This window comes from Macaca nemestrina, chromosome 1 (genome assembly GCF_043159975.1).
Source record: "Macaca nemestrina isolate mMacNem1 chromosome 1, mMacNem.hap1, whole genome shotgun sequence".
Taxonomy (NCBI): Eukaryota; Metazoa; Chordata; class Mammalia; order Primates; family Cercopithecidae; genus Macaca; species Macaca nemestrina.
In genome coordinates, this window is record NC_092125.1 from 178,962,670 (window position 1) to 178,983,697 (window position 21,028).

Below are 21,028 nucleotides of genomic sequence, written 5' to 3' on the forward strand. Positions count from 1 at the left end.
ATAGCAAGGCTCCATGTCTACAAAACATAAAAAATAAAATTACTCAGGTGTGGTGGTGTGGTGTGCACCTGTACTCCTAGCTACTTGGGAGGCCGAGGCAGGAGGTCTCCTGAGTCCAGGAATTCGAAGCTGCAGGGAGCTATGATCGCACCATTGAACTCCAGCCTGGGCAACAGAGTGAGACTTTTGTCTCAAAAAATAAAATAAAATGTTATTTACTAATAGCTAACCTGAGGTCAGGAGTTCAAGACCAGCCTGACCAACATGGCGAAACCTTGTCTCTGCTAAAAATATAAAAATTAGCTGGGTAGAGTGGTGGGTGCCTCTAATTCCCGCTACTCAAGAGGTTGAGGCAGGAGAATCACTTGAACTCAGAAGGCAGAGGTTACAGTGAACCGAGATCGAGCCATTGCACTCCAGCCTGGGCTGCAGAATGAGACTCCCTCTCAAAAAAAAAAAAAAAAAAAAAAAAAAAAAAAGGGATTCTCATTAGATATGAACACCTACTTACAAAACCATGGTCCTTTTTCAAAAATCTTAATACAGTATTGGTGAATGGACAAATAAAAATTGATTAAGAAAAGATATTTATAGCATCAGAAACTGACAGGGGATTAATTTACAGAAATCCTACATATCAGGAGGGAGGCACAGGTTTCAGACAGGACCCCAAGGCTTTGCTCAGACCTGAGAAGCCAGGTCTGAAATATATCAAGGAAGAAAGAGACATACATTTTGAATGGAAGGGATAGTCTGTTGATACAATAGACTTATAATTTGGACAGAGTCCAAGTATTATTATACAGTGATTTTTTTTTTTTTTAGACAAGTTTTGCTCTTATTGCCCAGGCTGGAGTGCAATGGCGAGATCTCAGCTCACTGCAACCTCTGCCTCCCAGGTTCAAACAATTCTCCTGCCTCAGCCTCCCGAGTAGCTGGGATTACAGGCATGCACCACCATGCCCGGCTAATTCTTTGTATTTTAAGTAGAGACGGGGTTTCACCATGTTGGCCAGGCTGCTCTCAAACTCCCAACTCAGATGATTCACCTGCCTCAGCCTCCCAAAGTGCTGGGATTACAGACGTGAGCCACTGCGCCCGGCTGTATACTGATATTACAGTTAAGGAAGTTGAAGCTCAGGGAGATTAAGTAGCTTGTCCCAAGTCACACTGCTAGCAGAGGCCGATTATTAGATGTCTAATATAGAATTAATAGATCATATGTTATCAACTGCCTGCTGTCCCCTTCCTTCCTTCCTTCTCCTCTCCCTGCCCTACGAATCTGAAGACAGACTTCCCCCAGGATAGTGCTTTTTCTAGGGCTGCGGCCCTGGCCTTACCCTCAGGGATGCCTTGCAAGGTCATGGCATCCTTGCCTGCGGGGTTGGAGGTGGGGAGTCCCAGCGGGAACTGGTCCACCTTAATGCTGGCCATCTCACTCCAGCTCTCCAGATTCTCCTCCAGGGGTACAGTGTGGATGCTGTTGTCCTCGGCATCATCCTGCTGACTGCTCAGTGTCAAGGTGGAGGTGTCACTGAACACGAGGCTGGAGTCCAGGCTCAGAGTCTCATTGGAACCCAGGATTAGAGTCATGCATGAGGGTGGAGAGATGGTGGAGTTGGGCCCATGGGTGCTGGAATGGAGGCTGATACCATCACTGGAGCCAGGAATCAGGGTCACATATGAGGCTTGAGTGATGGTCATGTTCAAATCAGATCTGGGGTGGCCGGTGGAAGCCACATTCATGGTTCCCTTGGAACTTGTGCTCCAGGTGGTACTAAAGGCTCCTTTTGAAACAGACCCAGAGATGTTATGTGAAGCCAAAGTGATGGTCTCATTTGTGTCTGGGATTAGGGTCCCACGAGAATCTGGAGCTACATTCAGGTTCAGCTTGGAGGTGTTTCTTGAGCCCATGTTGAGCAATGGATTGGAGTCAAGGTCGAGAGAAGAGTTGGAGGCTGGAATAAGGAGTGCTTTTGAGCTTGGCCTAGAGATGCAGTGACCCAGAACCAGGCCTTCTCTGGAATGGTGCCTTATAAATGGGTTTAATTCATGCCTAGAAGGGTTGGAGTTTCTCTGACCCAACTCAAAAATCTTACTTGAGAGGCACTTGAAGGCATCTTCAGAATTTGACTGAGGGTGGTTCCCGGAGCTCAGACCAGGGGCCTCAGTAGAGCTGGGACTCAGAATGGGGTTTGAGGCTGGACAGAGGTGCCCCTGTGATTCAGGCCTTGAGACATCCATGGAATCCAGGTCCAGGGCTTCACCAGAGCAAGAACTGGTGATGTGGAGGGAGGCTGGAGTTACGGCCCTGCTGTCATCAGATCTGGGGGTGTTTTCAGGCACCAGGCCCGAGGCCTCCCCTGAGACAGGACTCAGAGAAGGATTAAGATCTGGAACGAGAGCCAAGCCAGGACTTGGGAGTAGATTCAACATAGGCACATGAGCCGTGTCTGGGTGGGGCCGAGGGATGGTACCAGACCCTAATCCTGGGGCCCCACAGGAGGGGAGACTTGGTGTCATCTTTGGGTCTTCATGGAAGACCAGGTTAGCCCCTGGGCTCAGGGCCATGTCCAGTCTGGAGGTCTCTCAGTGCCAGTGCCCCTTTCTCTCCAGCAGCCAACTGTCACGCTCCCAGAAGCAGTCTCGAGAGAGAGAAAAGACAAATGCAGCCATACCACACCTGTTAAGGCTTTTCCAGGGCTCCCACTATTCTTAGGATGAAAGCCCCTTGCTGTGACTTACAAGGCCCTGGTGACTGTGCCCAGCCCACCTTTCCATCCCATCACTCGCCACTTGCCTCCGCGGTCTCTCAGTTCCGTTCTTTGACCACAACCTGCTCCCTCCTGGCTCATGATCCTGAACAAACTCAATCCCCTCGGCTTGTGAAATTGCATGGGGGTAATTCTCATTATCCTTTGCTTAATCCTACTTCTAGCAAAATACTCAGCACATTTCATTCCAGTGACTCATTTAGTGGTCTAGCTCTTGCTAGAGATGAATTTTGCAATGACAAAAACTGTGTATACCTTGGCCCCTGGGGCAACCCCAGCTCCTAGCCCAGTGCCAGTTACACAATTGGAAGCTTACACACAGACAAATGAGGAATCTCTTCCACTTTAAGGCAGAAAAAGGGAAGGAAGAGCCTCGTTATGAGTTACCTCACTTCCAGCTGGCCACATGCGACAGGGTAACCTAAGTGTACCAACAAGGAGCCCTGAGCCTTGCAGAATTGGGGTGCTCCAAGTCAGAGACAAACTCGTAAGTTGCTAGAACTACTCTGCCAGTACACATGGCATTAGGTTCTCAGAGCAACCCTGGCAAAGCTGCCTATAGCCTTAACAGTTTGCCTGTTCTGGGTGAAGCGGGCTATGTGGAGGAGACCATGGGGCAGCTGTCAAACACCTGCCTCAACACAGCAATCTAACTGCTGGATGAACTCCCCAGTCCTCCCACCACCCCCACCCTCAATCTGGGGCCACCCTCCCTGTGGGAATCATGGGGACAGCTCACCTGCATGCATGGTGTTTTTAAGCAGGAGTGGGCCCCTGGGAGGAGATGCAGAAGGAAATCAAGTCAGGGAAGAGTGCCTTTATCAACACTTACTGCACAGTCCACAGGCCAGGCATGCACATCTGTTAACAAGCTCCCCACTACACACACACACACACACACACACACACACACACAGAGTAAGTTAGATATTTATACATGAGGAAGTGAAGGTCAAAGAGAGGAAGGCCACTCACCCCACTGGCCCTCTGGGCAGCCAGCACCATCTCTAAGCCATCCCCCTGGTAAACCCCTCCATGGCTTCCCGTTATCTTTAGGATAGAGTCCTCCAGTTGTTAGCAGACCCAAAAGGCCCTTCTGTATCTGGTCCCAGACCCTTTCACCCTTTTTGCCCCTCCATATGTCCCTTTCCTTTTCCATTCCACCCTTGCAGGGTTCCTTTGACTTCCTCCAAAGAGGAAGGCTCTCCCAGTTAGGTCTGGGTCTTCCACAGGCTGGGCATCCATCTCCACTCCCCTTCCCCAGCTGATGCCTGCTGCTTCACCCTTTCAGGTTTCAGCTCAAATGCTAAGAGCCTTCCAGGTCCCCTAGACAGGTGGGGGCCACCTGAAAGTTCTCAGGCCACCTTGTTCCTTCCCACCTCTTGGCTCACAGTATTTGGCTTCCCTGATGAGGTCCATGGATGCAGGAACTGCACGTGCCTTGTCCTCTGCCAGTTTCTAATGTCTAGTGTAGCACCTGACACCAGTAAATGTCCAATGCCCGCTTGTGTTATTTCATTATTTTCCTCTCTTCTTGTTTGTAGTTTTTGTTTTGTTTTTAATTTCTTTTGGTAAGGGGTGAGGACAGAACCACACAGCGGTGGTGGGGGAAGGACCAGGGAGATGAGACAGCTGGGGAAGAGAAAAAAAAAATGCAAGAAATAGGGAGTGCAACTGGGTGCAGGGCTCATGCCTGTAATCCCAGGACTTTGGAAGGCCGAGGCGGGAGGATTGTTTGAGTCCAGGAGTTTGAGACCAGCCTGGACAACATAATGAGACTCTGTCTCTACAAAAAAAAAATACAAAAATTAACCAGGTGTGGTGGCATGTGCCTGCCGTCTCAGCTACTCAGGAGGCTGAGGTGGGAGGATCACTTGAGCCCAGGAGGTTGAGGCTACAATGAGCTGTGATCGCACCACTGCATTCCAGCCTGAGTGACAAAGTGACACCTTGACTCAAAAAAAAAGTGGGATGGCGATGAACGTGCATAGGGAGAAATACTAAACAGTGGTAAGGAAAGTAGGGAGACGAGAGGAACAAGGAAGGAAGGGAGGAGAGAGAAATGCAAGAGGGAAGAGAAGAAGGAAGAAAGGAGAGGTAAGAGAAGACAAGGGAGGGATAAGGGAGAAGACAAGAGGCAGTAAAGAGGAGAGGGAAGAGGAAGGCCAAAGGGAGGGAGAGGAGGAAATAAGAGAAGGGCAATGGGTGGTGAGGGGAGACTCTTCTTCGTTTGATGATGTATTCTTTCACTAACTCATTTCATCATTTCTTCATTTATCATTCATTCATGTGCTAACTCATTCAGTGAATCATTTACTCACTCCACAAATTTTGCTGTGTATCTTTATAGCATGGCTTTGGAAAGACTATAGATTTGTATTCATGTAGTCCTGAGTTTAAAGCCCAGCTCAACCTCTGCTAGTCTGGGTGAACTTGGGCAAGAGACTTTTCCCCTCTGGTCCTTGTCCTCCCCATCTGGAAAGCCTTCCATGATTGTAGTTACAGTGCCTGGCATGGAGTACATGGCCCACCAAAGCCCTTACCTAAATGGTAGCTACTTGTTTTAGTCCTCTCTGCCAGGCACTGTGGGCAGAGAGGAATAAGGCACTCAGCACCCTGTGGAAGTTGCCTTCATTCCAAGCAAGCAGTTCCTGCACAGCTTTGCATCTGCCTTGGAAGCAAGAAATGCTCACTTACCATCAGCATCAGAGGCAATTTTACCCTGAATGTAAACTCTGATTGTTCCTTGATTTCACAGTCCCTTTCCAAAGCCCTGTACTTAATTTCATGTCCATAATTTTGTCTCTTTTTACTTGAGGAGCATGAATCTTCCCTTAATGATCTCTCCCGCCCATGTGTAAACGTGCCACATGCACACACATGGACCATAGTTACCAAAGGGAGGCATTTTTAACCTGGAAAATATGGCTGTTGCAGCCTATGAGTCAGTGAGTAAGATCTTCAAAGACCTAACTTGTTTGGGCTGAGGAAGAAAGACTTCATCTCTACCCCAGCAACCCAGCAGATGCACAATACCAGGTCACTGGGCAGAAGGCCACAGATCTCAACCCCAGCTGCCCTGCCCTCAATCCTCCTCCTCCCTCCTGCAATAGACAGGCAAGGCTTCAGAGCTGCCTTGTAGTGACTGGGGTAGCCCATGGCTTGCCCTCTACCAAACAGACACTGTGTGTTAGGAGGAGCCATGGCTGTTGAGGGGCTTGGGTGGGATCTACAGGAGCTAAAGGAGCTCACTACTTCCTGCTGACAGCCACAAACTGCCTATTGGCCTTTGCCCTACAATCCTGGGGCCCCAAATGGAAAGGGCAGAGCACAGCCATAAAACAGCTAGTGTTGTCTAAGACAGAGAGAATCATTGACCAATTGCCATCCTCCCTTCTCCACCTCAATTAACCCTTCCAGGCCCTGGACAAGGGTTGCTAGAGCCTTCGGGGGTGGAACTATCAATAGATTGTCCAGTTCATCATTGAGAACACACTGTTATCAGATGTAAGGGCCTGGAATGTATTAGGCACTTGTACAAGTACCTATACACACACACACGTGTGCACACACAGAACACCTGAGATTGGGACACCTCAGACCCAGAGCATCCAAAACAGACTCTCCATTTTTCCCCCAAATAGGACTCTTCTATTCTCCTCCATTGCAAGGAGCTGGCACCATCCATCATCCAAGCCAGAAACAACATCCTCTTTGAGTGCTCTCTTTCTCACTTGCCGCACCCAATTTTGGCCAAGTTCTGCTCATTCTGGCTCCAGAACAGCTCTGAAATCTCTCCCCATTTCTTCATCACCACTACCAGACCCTAGTCCAGTTCCCATTGTTTTGGGGCTGGATCTTGGAATTGCTTACTCAACAGGGGTCCCTGCATCTAGGCCAGCTTCCAACAAACCATTTTCCAAAGTAAGCCATAGAGATCTTCGTTTAAAACTGAATGCAGACCAGGCACGGTGGCTCACACCTGTAATCCCAGCACTCTGGGAGGCCAAGCTGGGTGGATCACCTGAGGTCAGGAGTTCGAGACCAGCCTGGCCAACATGGTGAAACCCTGTCTTTACTAAAATACAAAAAATTAGCCAGGTGTGGCAGCACACATCTGTAATCCCAGCTACTTGGGAGGCTAAGGGAGGAGAGTTGCTTGAAGCTGGGAGGCGGAGGTTGCAGTGAGCCGAGATTGCACCATTGCACTCCAGTCTGGGCAACAGGAGCGAAACTCCACCTCAAAAAATAAATAAATAGATAAATAAATAAATAAATAAATAAATAAATAAATAAATAAAATTGCATGCAATGGTGTGGTACTGACATAAGGATAAATATATAGACTAACAGGATAGAATTGCAAGTCCAGAAATAAATCCATGCATATATGGTCAAATGATTTTTAACAAGGGTGATAACTCCTCCACTAATAGGGAAAGAATAGTCTCTTCAGTAGGCGGCTCATGTCTATAATCTCAGCACTTTGGGAGGCCGAAGTGGGAAGATCACTTGAGCCCAGGCCAGGAGTTCAAGGCCAGCCTGGGCAACATAATGAGACTATCTCAAAAACAATAATAATAAAATAATTAAATAAATTATATATTTAAAAAGAATAGTCTTTTCAACAAATGGCAGTGGAACAGCTGGATATTGACATGCAAAAGAATAAAGCTGAACTCCTAACCCACATTCTTTTTTTTTTTTTTTTTTTGAGAGGGAGTCTCACCCTGTCGCCTAGGCTGGAGTGCAATGGCGCAATCTCGGCTCCCTGCAACTTCTGCCTCCCAGGTTCGAGTGATTCTCATGCCTCAGCCTCTTAAGTAACTTGGCCTACAGGGGTCTACCACTAAACCCAGCTAATTTTTTTTTTTTTTTTTAAGACAGAGTTTTGTCCTTGTTGCCCAGGCTGGAATGCAACGGCACAATCTTGGCTCCCTGCAACCTCCGCCTCCCGGGTTCAAGTGATTCTCCTGTCTCAGCCTCCCAAGTAACTGGGATTACAGGTGCATGCTACCAGGCCCAGCTAATTTTTGTATTTTTAGAAGTGACAGGGTTTCATCATATTGGTCAGGTTGGTCTCGAACTCCTGACCTCAGGTGATCCACCTGCCTTGGCCTGCCAAGGTGCTGGGATTACAGGCATGAACCACCACGCCTGGCCTTTTTCTTTTAGGTAGAGACGAGGTTTCACCATGTTGACCAAGCTGATCTCAAACTCCTGACCTCAAGTGATCCTCCTGCCTCAGCCTCCACAAAGTGCTGGGATTACAGGCAAGAGCCACTGCACCTAGCCTCCTATCCCACATTCTATACAAAAATTAACTCAAAATGCATTAAAGACCTACATAGAAGAGCTAAAACTATAAAACTCTTGGAAGAAAACATAGGATTAAACCTTCATGATCTTGGATTTGGCAATGGTTTCTTAGACATGACACCAAAAGCACAAGCAACAAAAGAAAAATATAGATAAATTGGACATCAGCAATATTTAAAACTTTTTTGCTTCAAAAGACACTGCCAGCCAGGCCCTAGGGCTTATGAGAGCCAAAGGTGGAAACAAGCCAAATAGCCACATACTGATTAATGGATAAACAATATATGGTATGTCCATACAGTGGATTATTCAGCCACTAAAAAGAACGAAGTACTTATGCATGCTAAACACGGATAAACTTTGAAAACATTATGCTAGGTGAAAGTAGCCCATCACAAAAGACCACATATTATAGACTCCATTTATCTAAAATATCCAGAATAGTCAAATCTATAGAGACAGTAGTTTAAAGCAGGACAGAGAGAGGTTGCCAGGGGAAGGGGAAAGCAGGGAATGGGAAGCGACTGTTTAATGGGTATAGGGTTTCCTTCTGGACCAGAACAATGTCTGATAGTAATGACGGTTGCGCAACCTTATGAACACACTAATTGCCACTAATGGTCAACTTTATGGTGGGTGCATTATACCACAATGTTTTTTAATGCATGTAATAGACAAGGTTGTCAATTCACTTTTCTCTGTTCTTCCCTTCTAAAAATAACTAAATACTCTGGAAACAGTTCAACAGACAACCATAAAAGGACTCTGACGGCTAGAAAGAAGGCAGTGACTGACTAGGCATCTCAGGACTTGAAGGCTGACGCTATGGTGAGTTCCCTGGAGTTTTCGTTTTATCACTCACGTAACCTGAAGAAGCCTGCCACACAGATCTACCGACAGCATAAACACATACTCAAAAGTAGAAGAAAAACCTGCTCTCTCCAGCCAAAAGACCAGGAAAGAAGAATCCCAACAGAGAGGGTCTCCCAGTAGGGAGCGTCAATCCCTTCTCCATACCTGGAGCAGTGACAGACCAATCCAACCCGCAGCGGCAATGTCGGCAGAACCCTGGATCTCTGGGCCCTCCACCCAGCATCAGACATTTTACCAGACCCTACGTCTTCTGGCCTCCACCACCCGCTCTGGCCTCCCCTACCCGCTCCAGTGATAACAAGTGGCCTAGGGAAGTGCCTTCTACCTCTGCAGACAGCACCAGCAGGAATAAACAGGAGCCCCAGCACTACCAGAAAAATGAAGCAAACGAGGACTCATAAATATATCACTGGAGACCAGGCCTGTACCAGGACTGTCAGAGTACAGAACAGTGCCAAGAACTTCTCTACTTTAAAATAACTTTTGGCTGCATGCGGTGACTCATGCCTGTATCCCAGCACTTTGGGAAGCGGAGGCAGGTGGATCATTTGAGCTGAGGAGGTCAAGACCAGCCTGGGCAACACAGCAAAACTCCATCCCTACAGAAAATACAAAAATTATCCAGGTGCGGTGGTGTGTGCCTGTAGTCCCAGCTTACTTGGGAAGCTGAGGCAGGAGAATTGCTTGAGCCCGGGAGGCAAAGCTGCAGTGAGCAGAGATTTTGCTGTTGCACTCCAACCTGGGCAACAGAGAGAGAGCTTGTCTCAAAAAAAAGAAAAGAGAAGAGAAGAGAAGAGAAGAGAAGAGAAGAGAAGAGAGGAGAAGAGAGGAGAAGAGAGGAGAAGAGAGGAGAAGAGAGGAGAAGAGAGGAGAGGAGAGGAGAGGAGAGGAGAGGAGAGGAGAGGAGAGGAGAGGAGAGGAGAGAAGAGAAGAGAAAAGAAAAGAAAAGAAAAGAAAAGAAAAGAAAAGAAAAGAAAAGAAAAGAAAAGAAAAGAAAAGAAAAGAAAAGAAAAGAAAAGAAAAGAAGAATCACTGGAGCTACAGTCCACAAAAGTAGGCCAGAACCTACAAGCTAAACCTTAACACGGTGACTCACACCTGTAATCCCAGTACTTTGGGAAGCCAAGGCAGGCAGACCACTTGAGGTCAGGAGTTCAAGACAAGCCTGGCCAACATGGTGAAACCCTGTCTCTACTAAAAATACAAAAAATTAGCTGGACATGGTGGTGCATACCTGTAATCCCAGCTACTCAGGAGGCTGAGGCAGGAGAATCGCTTGAACCAGGGAGGTGGAGGTTGCAGTGAGCCAAGATTGCACCACTACCACTGCACTCCAGTTTGGGTGACAGAGCAAGACTTTGTCTCAGAAAAAAGAAAAAAAAAAATCTTATTGTAATACCTGAGATGTCAAAGATGCAGTAAAAATCACTCATCATACCAAAAACTAGGAAAATCTCATCTTAAGACAACCAACCAACATTAACACTGAGATGAATCAGATGTTGGAATTTTTGACAAGGATTTCAAAGCAATCATCATAAAAATGCTTTGGCTGGGCATGGTGGCTCATGCCTGTAATCTCAGCACTTTGGGAGCCTGAAGCAGGCAGATCTTTTGAAGCCAGGAGTTCAAGACCAGCTTGACTGACATGGTGAAACCCTGTCTCTACTAAAAATTTAAAAATTAGCCAGGTATGGTGACAGGTGCCTGTAGTCCCAGCTACTAGGGAGGCTGAGGCATGAGAATTGCTTGAATCTGGGAGACAAAGGTTGCATTGAGCTGAGATTGCACCACCATACTCCAGCCACCAGCCTGGGTGACAGAATGTGACTCCATTTCAGAAAAAAAAAAAAAAGTTATTTGGCTGGACATGGTGGCTGATGCCTGTAATCCCAGTACTTTGAGAGGCCAAGGATCACTTGAGCCCAGGAGTTCTAGACCAGCCTGGGCAACATAGTGGGACCTCATCTCTATTTTGTTGTTGTTGTTGTTTTTACATTAAAAGATAAAAGAAGAAACAAAAATAGGCCAGGCACAGTGGCTTATGCATGAAATCCCAGCACTTTGGGAGGCTGAGTCAGGCAGATCACCTGAGGTTAGGAGCTTGCGACTAGCCTGGCCAGCATGGTGAAACCCCGTCTCTACTAAAAATACAAAAATTATCCAGGCATGGTGGGGGGCACCTGTAATCCCAGCTATTCAGGAGGCTGAGGCTGGAGAATCGCTTGAACCCAGGAGGCAGAGGGTGCAGTGAGCCAAAATCGTGCCACTGCACTCCAGACTTGGTGACAGAGCAAAACAAGAAAGAAGGAAGGAAGGAAGGAAGGAAGGAAGGAAGGAAGGAAGGAAGGAAGGAAGGAAGGAAGGAAGGAAGGAAGGAAGGAAGGAAGGAAGGAAGGGAAGGGAAGGGAAGGGAGGGGAGGAAGGAAGGAAGGAAGGAAGGAAGGAAGGAAGGAAGGAAGGAAGGAAGGAAGGGAAGAGAAAGAAAAGAAAGGAAAGAAAGAGAAAGAAAGAGAAGGAGAGAAGGAAAGAGAGAGAGAGAAAGAAGGAGAGAGGGAGAGAGAGAGGGAGGGAGGGAGGGAAGGAAGGAAGGAAGGAAGGAAGGAAGGAAGGAAGGAAGGAAGGAAGGAAGGAAGGAAGGAAAGGAAAAGAGAAAATAGACCTCCCCCACAAAAAAAAAAAAAGCACAGAACCTCAGGAACAATAAGAAAATACTGTTTATATCATCAGAGTTCCAGAAGGAGAAAAGAAAGAGTGCTGAAAAAGCATTACAAGCAAGTCATGGCTGAAAATTCCCCAAATTTAGTGAAAAACATAAATACACAGATTCAGAAAACTGCTGAAACTTCAAATGGGATAAATCTAAAGGAATCCATGCCAAAACACATCATGATTAAACTTCTGAAGAATAAAGACTTTAAAAATATATACATTAAAAGCAACCTGAGAGCCTTACCTATAGGGGGACCAATATGAATGACAGCAGATTTCTCATCTGAAACTATGGAGGCCAAAAGGAGGTGGCACACATTTTTCAAGAGTTGAAAGAAAAGAACTCTCAACCACACATTCTATTTTAGGCAAAATTATCCTTGAGTAATGAAAGGGAAATAAAGACATTCTCAGATGAAATAAAAATGCATGTAAGTCTAACTATGACATTCCCCTCTTGTAACCCCTCTGCGACTTCTTGTAGGTTCCCAAATGGTGGGGTGTGGGTGTAGCTTATATTTTTAAAAAGATAGATTCCCAAGCCTCACTCTCAGAGACTCTGCTTTATAGTTCTGAAGGGATCCAGGAATCACCCTTTCATCAAGCTTTCCCCTACCCCGCCTCTCCTAAGTGACTTTTGCATGACTGGTGGATAGGCCAGGAGTGAAGACACCCTAATCTGAAGTCTGATATCTGTGTTTCTTCTGTCAGAGTCGTCAGCCCACAGGCCTAGCCCCTCCATCTCTCCAGCTACATTCATTCCCTTCCCTGGCCTTGCACCACATGTTTGAACCACTCTCAACTTCTCCCAGGATCCTCAATGTTTTGGCCTCCCTCTTGCCTTGGGACCTTTGCAAATACTCTTTCCTCTTCCTATAAACTTCCCCAAGACTACTCACCTAAACTTCAATTGCTCCCTCTAGCTAACATCTAGTCTAGACACCAGCTTAGATTAGATGTCCCTTCCTCCAGGAAGTCTTCTTGGAATCCCCATATGTGGGTGAGGCACCCTCCTCATGTGATCACTCTGTATCAGAGGATCAGTCTGTTTACTTATATGCGTCTACTCTGAAAATGAGTTTGGTGAGTGTCTGGCTATGTTGTTACCCCTATTTTCCCAGCACATAGCACATGGCACACAGGGAAGGTTCAGAAGACATTCAGGGAGTGAGGGAAGGATGAATGAATGAATGAATGAATGAATGAATGAATGAATGACAACTCTTCAAGAGAGATATCATTATCTCATTTGCTGGCATGTTAATTCAGACTGTGCAGGGATCTAAAATCATTTCTGGCCAGGCACAATGGCTCACACCTGTAATCCCAGCATTTTGGGAAGCTGAGGCAAGAGGATTGCTTAAGCTCAGGAATTCAAGGCCAGCCTGAACAACGTGGCAAAATCCTGTCACTACAAAAAATACAAAAATTAGCCAGGCATGGTGTGTGCACCTGTAGTCCCAGCTACTCGGGAGGCTGAGGTGGGAGGGTCACTTGAGCCAGGGAGGTTGAGGCTGCAGTGAGCTGTGTTCATGTCACTGCACTACAGTCTGGGTGACAGAGAGAGACTCTGTCTCAAAAAATAAAATAAATTGATTTCTACTAAGTCCCAAGCAAGTGGTAGAGGCTGGATTCAAATCCAGGTTCCTTCAACCCACAGTTTTCCCTATAATACCACAGAGATTCCCAAGACATGAATCACTTAGTGGAATCGTGTCTTCCTGTTTCTTATTCCCCATTCCCTCTGCCACTTTTAGGTCCCTATCCTAAAGGACAAATTCAGCGAAAACAAGGCAACTTTCCTGATACCCAGCTATAATGCCAAAATCCAAGGCTTTGGAGTCAGGCAGACCTGAATTCAAAACCTTCTGTCTCACCAGCTGTGTGAACCTGGACAGATGCCCTCACCACTCTAAGCCTCTATCTTAATATTCCAGGTGGGATAGCCACATAAAGTGATGATCGCAGGGCCCGGCCCACAGAAAGCCCTCAATAAATGTTCATCCCTACCATCCCTTCCTCCCTCTGGGTGAGGGCAGGTTGGTGAGGCTTGGAAAAAAGACAAAGTTTGGTTTCCAGGCTCCAAGCCTCTTCTTTCCCCAGATCTATGGCATTCCCTCCCTGCTTCTTTTCACTCCCTCCCCTTCCCCTCCCCCCAACTCCCAGCCACTACACTGTCAGGACCTGAGAGCCTAAACTTGCTCTGTGAGCCTTGAGCTGCTCATGTAGAGTTCAATGTGTTACCTCCACCTGGAGCATCCACATGGTAACAGAAAATTCAGCTCTAAGCCAAAGGTATGAAGTTCTAACTGTGGAAATACAACCAGAGCAGGAGGCTTTTACCCAGAGGTGGGGGAAGGTGGTAAGTCCCTTGTGGAGGCTGTGGAGGCTGCCGCCACCCCCAGGGCTTTCCTAGAGCTGCCCCTCAGCTTACCTAGGCTTCCCCAGCCCAGGCCAGTGTTCTGGGCTTTATGAGGTCACCATGACCCAGAAGTCCCTCAGCCAATGAGACCCCTGCTGCCACCTATACAGTGGGAGAAGGGATGCGGTCCTTTCAAACAACAACCTGCCCTGAGACCCTCTTCAGCCTCCCGGAAAGGACTTCACTGCTAATAAACACTGAGTTTCTCATCCAGAATTCAAGTCTTCCCATAAAAGCCCTCGCCATATGACCTTGGACCTCTGTTTATTTCAGGGTGACAAGGGCTTTGAAATCAGGTGGCCTGTGACGAGGCAACTGAGACCCATAGTGAGAAAATATTGGCCCAAGGTCAGGAGCTGGGATGCCTGCCTGTCCTTGTGCACCCAAATCCTTGATCTTTCTCCTACCCCACCCTGGCTCCTGTTCCAGGTACCGATAAGAGTGTGTGGAGCAGGGCAGGAATGAGGGCAGGGCGGGCCGGGGCATAGCAGTGTCACCTAGATCTTTTGATAAGAAAAGCAGGACTCTACGGCTGTCTTTCTAAAGAAAATCTTTTTAATGATAAGCAATAGCTCAGCTAATTAAGATGATTGGAGACTAGATATTAATAGAAACTTCCCTGGGCACCATTTACAAAATGATAACGGAGTCTTCCTGTCTTCCTGTTCCCCCAGGTCAGGATGTCCTTAGATACATTGCATAACCTGTTCTCAGGCAAGCTGCCTAGAAGTCAGCTTCATCAGACTCACTCCCCACACTCGACCGCGACTTCTCATTAGCGAGCAGCTGATGGGCTCTCCTGAATTCCCTCCAGTCCACCTCGGATTTCACCTTTTCTGCTCTTCTCCTCTGCCGTCCACATCTGAGCAGGAGGATCCCTGTACCCCTAGTTTCCTTCCGCTGCTTCGGAGGCCTTGTGTCACTGAGGATTCCTCCTTCATTTTCTCCTTCCCCAGCAAAAATCCTTCCTTTGGCTGGGTGCAGTGGCTCATGCCTATAATTTCAGCAATTTGGGAGGCTGAGGTAGGAGGATCACCTGAGCCCAGGAGTTCAAGACCAGCCTGGGCAACACAGTGAGACTTCATCTCTAGTAAAAATAAAAATTTTTTAAAATTCAACCAGGTATGGTGGCATGCGCCTGTAGTCCCAGCTACTTAGCAGGCTGAAGTGAGGGAAATCACCAGCGCCTGAGAGATCGAGGCTACTGTGAGTCGTGATGGTGCCACTGCACTACAGCCTGGGCTACAGAGCAAAACCCTGTTAAAAAAAAAAAAATTCTTCCTTTAAACTTGCTTCTTCCTCCAGCGTCCCCTCCCTCACTCTTTAGCTCCAGTGACAAGCCTCTCCCAAGGATCGTTTTTGACTCCTCCCTCTTCTTCCCTGGCCTCCTGCATGTAAACTCCCAAGTCCTTCCAATATTTTTTTTTTTTTGAGACGGAGTCTCGCTCTGTTGCCCAGGCTGGAGTACAATGGCGCGATCTTGGCTCACTGCAAGCTCCGCCTCCCAGGTTCATGCCATTCTCCTGCCTCAGCCTCCCCAGTAGCTGGGACTACAGGAGCCCACCACCACGCCCGGCTAATTTTTTTGTATTTTTTTAGTAGAGACAGGGTTTCACTGTGTTAGCTAGGATGGTCTTGGTCTCCTGACTTCTTTATCCACCCGCCTCGGCCTCCCAAAGTGCTGGGATCACAGGCCTGAGCGGCTGCGCCCAGCCAGTCCTTCCAATTTTACCTCCAAATCCACTCTTGGCCTCCAACCTCACACCCTCCATCCTAGCTCAGGTGTTCGTCACTGAAAGCCCAGATTCTGGCCAGTCCTGTAAATAATGTCCCATGGGGCAGGTGTTCCCCTCTCCGAGCCACCCACATTAGGCAGAGAGGCCGCTTCCCTGACAACTCATTTCCCCTCTTAACACCTTCAGTGTCCTCCACTGCTGCCAGGGTCACGTCCAGCTCCTTAGTCTGGCATTGAGGCCCCTTCACAGTCTGCCCTGCCTGCCTGTCCCTCTTGTCTCTGTTCCCTTTTGATTTTTAAGTTTGTACTGAAGCAAAAAATTGCATATGTCATGTCTATTTTCATGAATTTTCACCGAGTGAGCACACCCATGAAACCAGCACCCAGACCCAGAAATAGAACGTTACCAGGACCCCAGAAATCTTCCTCACGTCCCCCTTCCAATCACTATCCTCCTCCTCATCAGGGGAACCATTATCCTGACTTTTAATATGGTTTGCCTGTTTTCATACTTCATATACATGGAATTATACAGCACAAACTATTTTCTTCTGACTTCTTCGTTTCAATATTATGTTTGTGAGATTTTAAATATATTTTGCACCCAGTAGCTATTTCTTCTTTTCTTGTAACTGTCGGTTTCCCTTTAGGTTCTCCCTGTTTTTGCTCTCTTTCCAGAGTCTTCAGGAGGTTTTTTTGTTTGCTTGTTTGTTTGTTTTGTTCAGAGCTCATAATTTTTACCAATATGAAAATTGATCTGTTAGGAGCTACTCTGCCATTATTACAAGCAGAACATCTCCTTTTTCATTTTGTTTTTCTCTTTTCTCACTTTGTTTTGGATTATTGAATTTGCCTTTCTTCTCATACTCCTTTCTTTCCTTTTCCATTTGTTTGGAAGTTACATATTACATGTCTATTCTTTTTTATTTCTCTTTTGAGACAGGGTCTCACTCTGTCGCCCAGGTTGGAGTGCAGCCTCAACTCCACCTCCTCCCACCTCAGCCTCCCAAGTAGCTGGGATTATAGGTGCACACCATCATGTCTGGCTAATTTTTAAAAATTTTTTTGTAGAGACAAGGTTTCACCATGTTGCCCAGTCTGGTCTCAAACTCTTGAGCCCAAGCAATCCTCCCACCTCAGCCTCCGAAAGTGCTAAAATTACAAGCATGCACCACTGCATCTGGCCTGTATACATCTATTCTTAACATCCAAATTTTAGTTAGCAAAGTCCAAAATTAATTAATACTGCTACCCTCCTTCAAGAAACAAATTAAAAAATGGGCTGAGCACAGCGGTTCACACCTGTAATCCCAGCACTTTGGGAGATCCAAGGCAGGAGGATCACTTACCTCCAAAAACAAAAGAAAAACACAGGGACTGGCCAGGCATGGTGGCTCACGCCTGTAATGCCAGCACTTTAGCAGGCCAAGGTGGGCAGATCACTCGAAGTCAGGAGTTTGAGACCAGCCTGGCCAACATGGTGAAACCCTATCTCTACTAAAAATATAAAAAGTAGCTGGGCCTGGTGGCACACACCTGTAATCCCAGCTACTTAGGAGGCTGAGACACAAGAATCGCTTGAACCCGGGAGGCCGAGGTTGCAGTGAGCCGAGATTGCATCACTGCAGCCCACTCCAGCCTGGGCAACAGAGCGAGGCTATCTCAAAAAAAAGAGTTTCTTAGTAGTAAACTCCTTTAGTTTTGTTTGCCAAAAAATTATAATTATCATTCTCGAAACATTTTTACTGTATGTAGGAGCCTAGAGTGGTATCTTATTTTAGTACATCAAAGCTAATGTTCCACTGCCTTCTGGCTTCTGTGGATTCTGTCGAGAAGTTAGTCTGCCACCTTTTTGGTGATCAATCTATTCGTGCCCAGCCCGACTCTATTTTTTCTGGCCGCTTCTAAGATCTTTTACTTTGGGCGAGATGCAGCAGCTCATGCCTGTAATCCTAGCACTTTAGGATGCCATGGTGGGAGGATAGCTTGAAGCCAGGAGTTCAAGACCAGCCTGGGCAGCATGGAGAGACCCCAATTCTGTTTCAATTTTTTTTAATTTTAATAAAAAATAAATAAGATCTTTTACTTTGGTGTTCTACAATCATATTATGCCACATATAGGTATGGACTTTTTTTCTATTTGGAATATTTGGTATTGATCAGAAATTTTGAAAAATTTTCTAGAAATTTCTTTTTTCCCATTCTTTCTCTGCCCTGTGTAACTCTGATGAGTTACACACTAAGCCTTCCATCTTTCTTTCTTTTTTTTTTTTTTTTTAAGGTAAGAGTCTCACTCTCTCGCCCAGGCTGGAATGCAGTGGCACGATCTCTGCTCACTGCAACCTCTGCCTCCTGGGTTCAACCAATTCTCCTGCCTCAGCCTCCCAAGCGGCTGTGATTACAGGCACCTACCACCATACCTGGCTAAATTTTGTATTTTTAGTAGAGAGAGATGGAGTTTCGCCATGTTGGCCAGACTGGTCTCAAACTCCTGACCTCAGGTGATCTGTCCTCCTTGGCCTCCCAAAGTGCTGGGATTATAGGTGTGAGCCACCACACCTGGCCTAAAGCTGTTTGTTTGTTTGTTTGTTTGTTTGTTTGTTTTGAGACAGAGTCTCACTCTATTGCCCAGGCTGGAGTGCAGTGGCATGATCTCAGCTCACTGCAGCCTCCGCCTCCCATGTTCAAGCAATTCTGGTGCCTCAGCTTCCTGAGTAGCTGAAATCACAGGGTCGTGCCACCAGGCCTGGATAATTTTCATATTTTAGTAGAGAAGGGGTTTCACCATGTTGGCCAGGCTGGTCTCAAACTCCTAAACTCAAATGATCCACCAGCCTCGGCCTCCCAAAGTTCTGGGATTATAGGTGTGAGCCACCACACCTGGCTTGTTTTTTTTATTTCTTTAAACATATTAAACAGGCTGGGTGTGGTAATTCATGCCTTAATCCCAGCCCTTAATCCCTCCCCTCTGGGGAGGCCTAGGCAGGAGGATAGATTGAGTCCATGAGTTCAAGACCAGCCTGGCAACATAGTGACACCCTATCTCCGCACACACAAAAATTAGCCAGGCATGGTGGTGCACAGCTGTAGTCCTAGCTACTTGGGAGGCTGTGGCAGGAGAATCGCTTGAGCCCAGGAGTTCAAGGCTGCAATGAGCCATGATCGCATCATTGCACTCCAGCCTAGATGACAGAGCAAGACACTGTCTCAAAAAAATCAAAAAACAGGCTGGGCATGGGGGTTCATGCCTGTAGTCCCAGTCCTTTGGGAGACTGAGGCGGGTGGATCACGAGGTCAGGAGATTGAGGCCACCCTGGCTAACACGATGAAACTCCATCTCTACTAAAAATACAAAAAATTAGGTGGACGTGGTGGCATGTGTCTGTAGTCCCAGTTACTCAGGAGGCTGAGGCAGGAGAATTGCTTGAACCTGGGAGGCAGAGGTTGCAATGAGCCGAGATCGCGCCACTGCACTCCAGACTGGGCAACAGAGAGAGACTCCATCTCAAAAACAAAAAACAAAAAAACCATGTTATTTTGCTTTTGATAATTTTGTATTCTGAACAAAATTGTGGGTCTGATTCTGCTGTTTACATTGTCTCTTGGTTTTCACCCATGGTGCCTTATTTTCTTATGACTTTTGGGATTGTTGACTGGGAACTGCTTATTTTCCCTGAAACTTTGTCTCAGAATTCCTTAAGGCCGCCGGGCGCGGTGGCTCACGCCTGTAATCCCAGCACTTTGGGAGGCCGAGAGGGGTGGATCACGAGGTCAGGAGATCGAGACCATCCTGGCTAACACGGTGAAACCCCATCTCTACTAAAAAATACAAAAAAAAACTAGCCGGGCGAGGTGGCGGGCGCCTGTAGTCCCAGCTACTTAGGAGGCTGAGGCAGGAGAATGGCGTAAACCCGGGAGGCGGAGCTTGCAGTGAGCCGAGATCCAGCCACTGCACTCCAGCCTGGGTGACAGAGCAAGACTCCGTCTCAAAAAAAAAAAAAAAAAAAAAAAAAAAAAAAAAAAGAATTCCTTAAGGCCTGGAGTTTTTTTTTTTGTTTTTTTTTTTTTGAGACAGTCTTGCTCTGTTGCCCAGGCTGGAGTGCAGGGGTGCAATGTTGGCTCATTGCAACCTCTACCTCCTGGGTTCAAGTGATTCTCTTCCCTCAGCCTCCCAAGTAGCTGGGATCACAGGCATGAGCCACCACACCCCGGTAATTTTGTATTTTTAGTAGAGACGGGGTTTCGTCATATTGCCCAGGCTGGTCTCGAATGCCTGACCTTGAGTGATCTGCCCGCCTTGGCCTCCCCAAGTGCTGGGATTACAGGTGTGCGCCACGGCGCCCAGCCTCTATGTTCCTCTGGAGAAAACTTGTTTTTGCTTATAGTAGTTATCTTGGGACACCACCACCATGAAACTACTTTAAATAAAATTCCACCGTTTAGAGTGTTGAGACCACCTAAGCAGTACAAATTAGGACCAAATAGCTGTGTGAGGGCCAGTTTGTGGTCATTAATTTTTAAAGGAATTTTTTTTTTCTCCTACAACATGATAGTGTCAAAATAGGCAAATGGGTTTCTTTCTTTGTTTTCTTTTTTTTTTTTTTAGAGATGGGGTTTTGCTCTGTTGCCCAGGATAGAGTACAGTGGCACCATCCTCCCACCTCCTGGGTAGCTGGGACTATAGGCATGCACCACCACGTCTCGCTAATTTACTTTTTATTTTGTAGAGACGAGATCCCCCTGCATTGCCCAGGCTGGTCTCGAACTCCTGGGCTCAAGCAATCCTCCCACCTCAGCCTCCCAAAGTGCTGGGATTACAGGTGTGAACCACCAGTTCTAAAAATGACAGCTCCATATCTGAAACGTTGGAGTCTCTGAACCACCCCTGGTTTCATCTCCCCTATGACACGTCATGGTGTGGAAGTGGGGAGAGTATCAGAGTAACCCACATAACACAGCCTGAGGCACACACTTCCCTCGGCCATTTGCTGTTCTGAGCAATGCAGTGTGGGAAGTCCTGTGGCTCTTCGGGGGTGCAGGGGTGGGTAGTGCTAAACAGGACAGCCTGGATGCAGAGGCAGTCAGGCCTCCAGGAGTCATTTCTCAACTCCAGCCTCCAGCCACCTCCCAAATGCAAAGCTGAGTGTGGCGCTCCTTGCTTATTCCATGGGTAAGGGCTCCCCCACCCCTCCA

The 21,028-nt window shown here is 47.1% G+C and overlaps 1 protein-coding gene across 2 annotated transcripts in view; it reads right to left on the minus strand.

The window, feature by feature from the left end:
• LOC105495109 (maestro heat like repeat family member 7) overlaps window positions 1-14,106 on the minus strand; it is a 70,994-nt gene extending 56,888 nt beyond the window's left edge. The window contains exons 1-3 of one of the 2 annotated variants that reach the window (XM_011764320.3): window positions 13,923-14,106; window positions 3,514-3,548; window positions 1,341-2,645 (exon numbers count right to left, since the gene is read on the minus strand). In XM_011764320.3, the coding sequence (XP_011762622.2) occupies window positions 1,341-2,571 (1,231 nt within the window). In that variant the 5' untranslated portion in view covers window positions 2,572-2,645; window positions 3,514-3,548; window positions 13,923-14,106. The remainder of the gene's footprint in view (window positions 1-1,340; window positions 2,646-3,513; window positions 3,549-13,922) is intronic. The other variant, XM_011764321.3, reaches the window with a different exon arrangement.
• Between the last annotated feature and the right edge of the window lie 6,922 nt (window positions 14,107-21,028).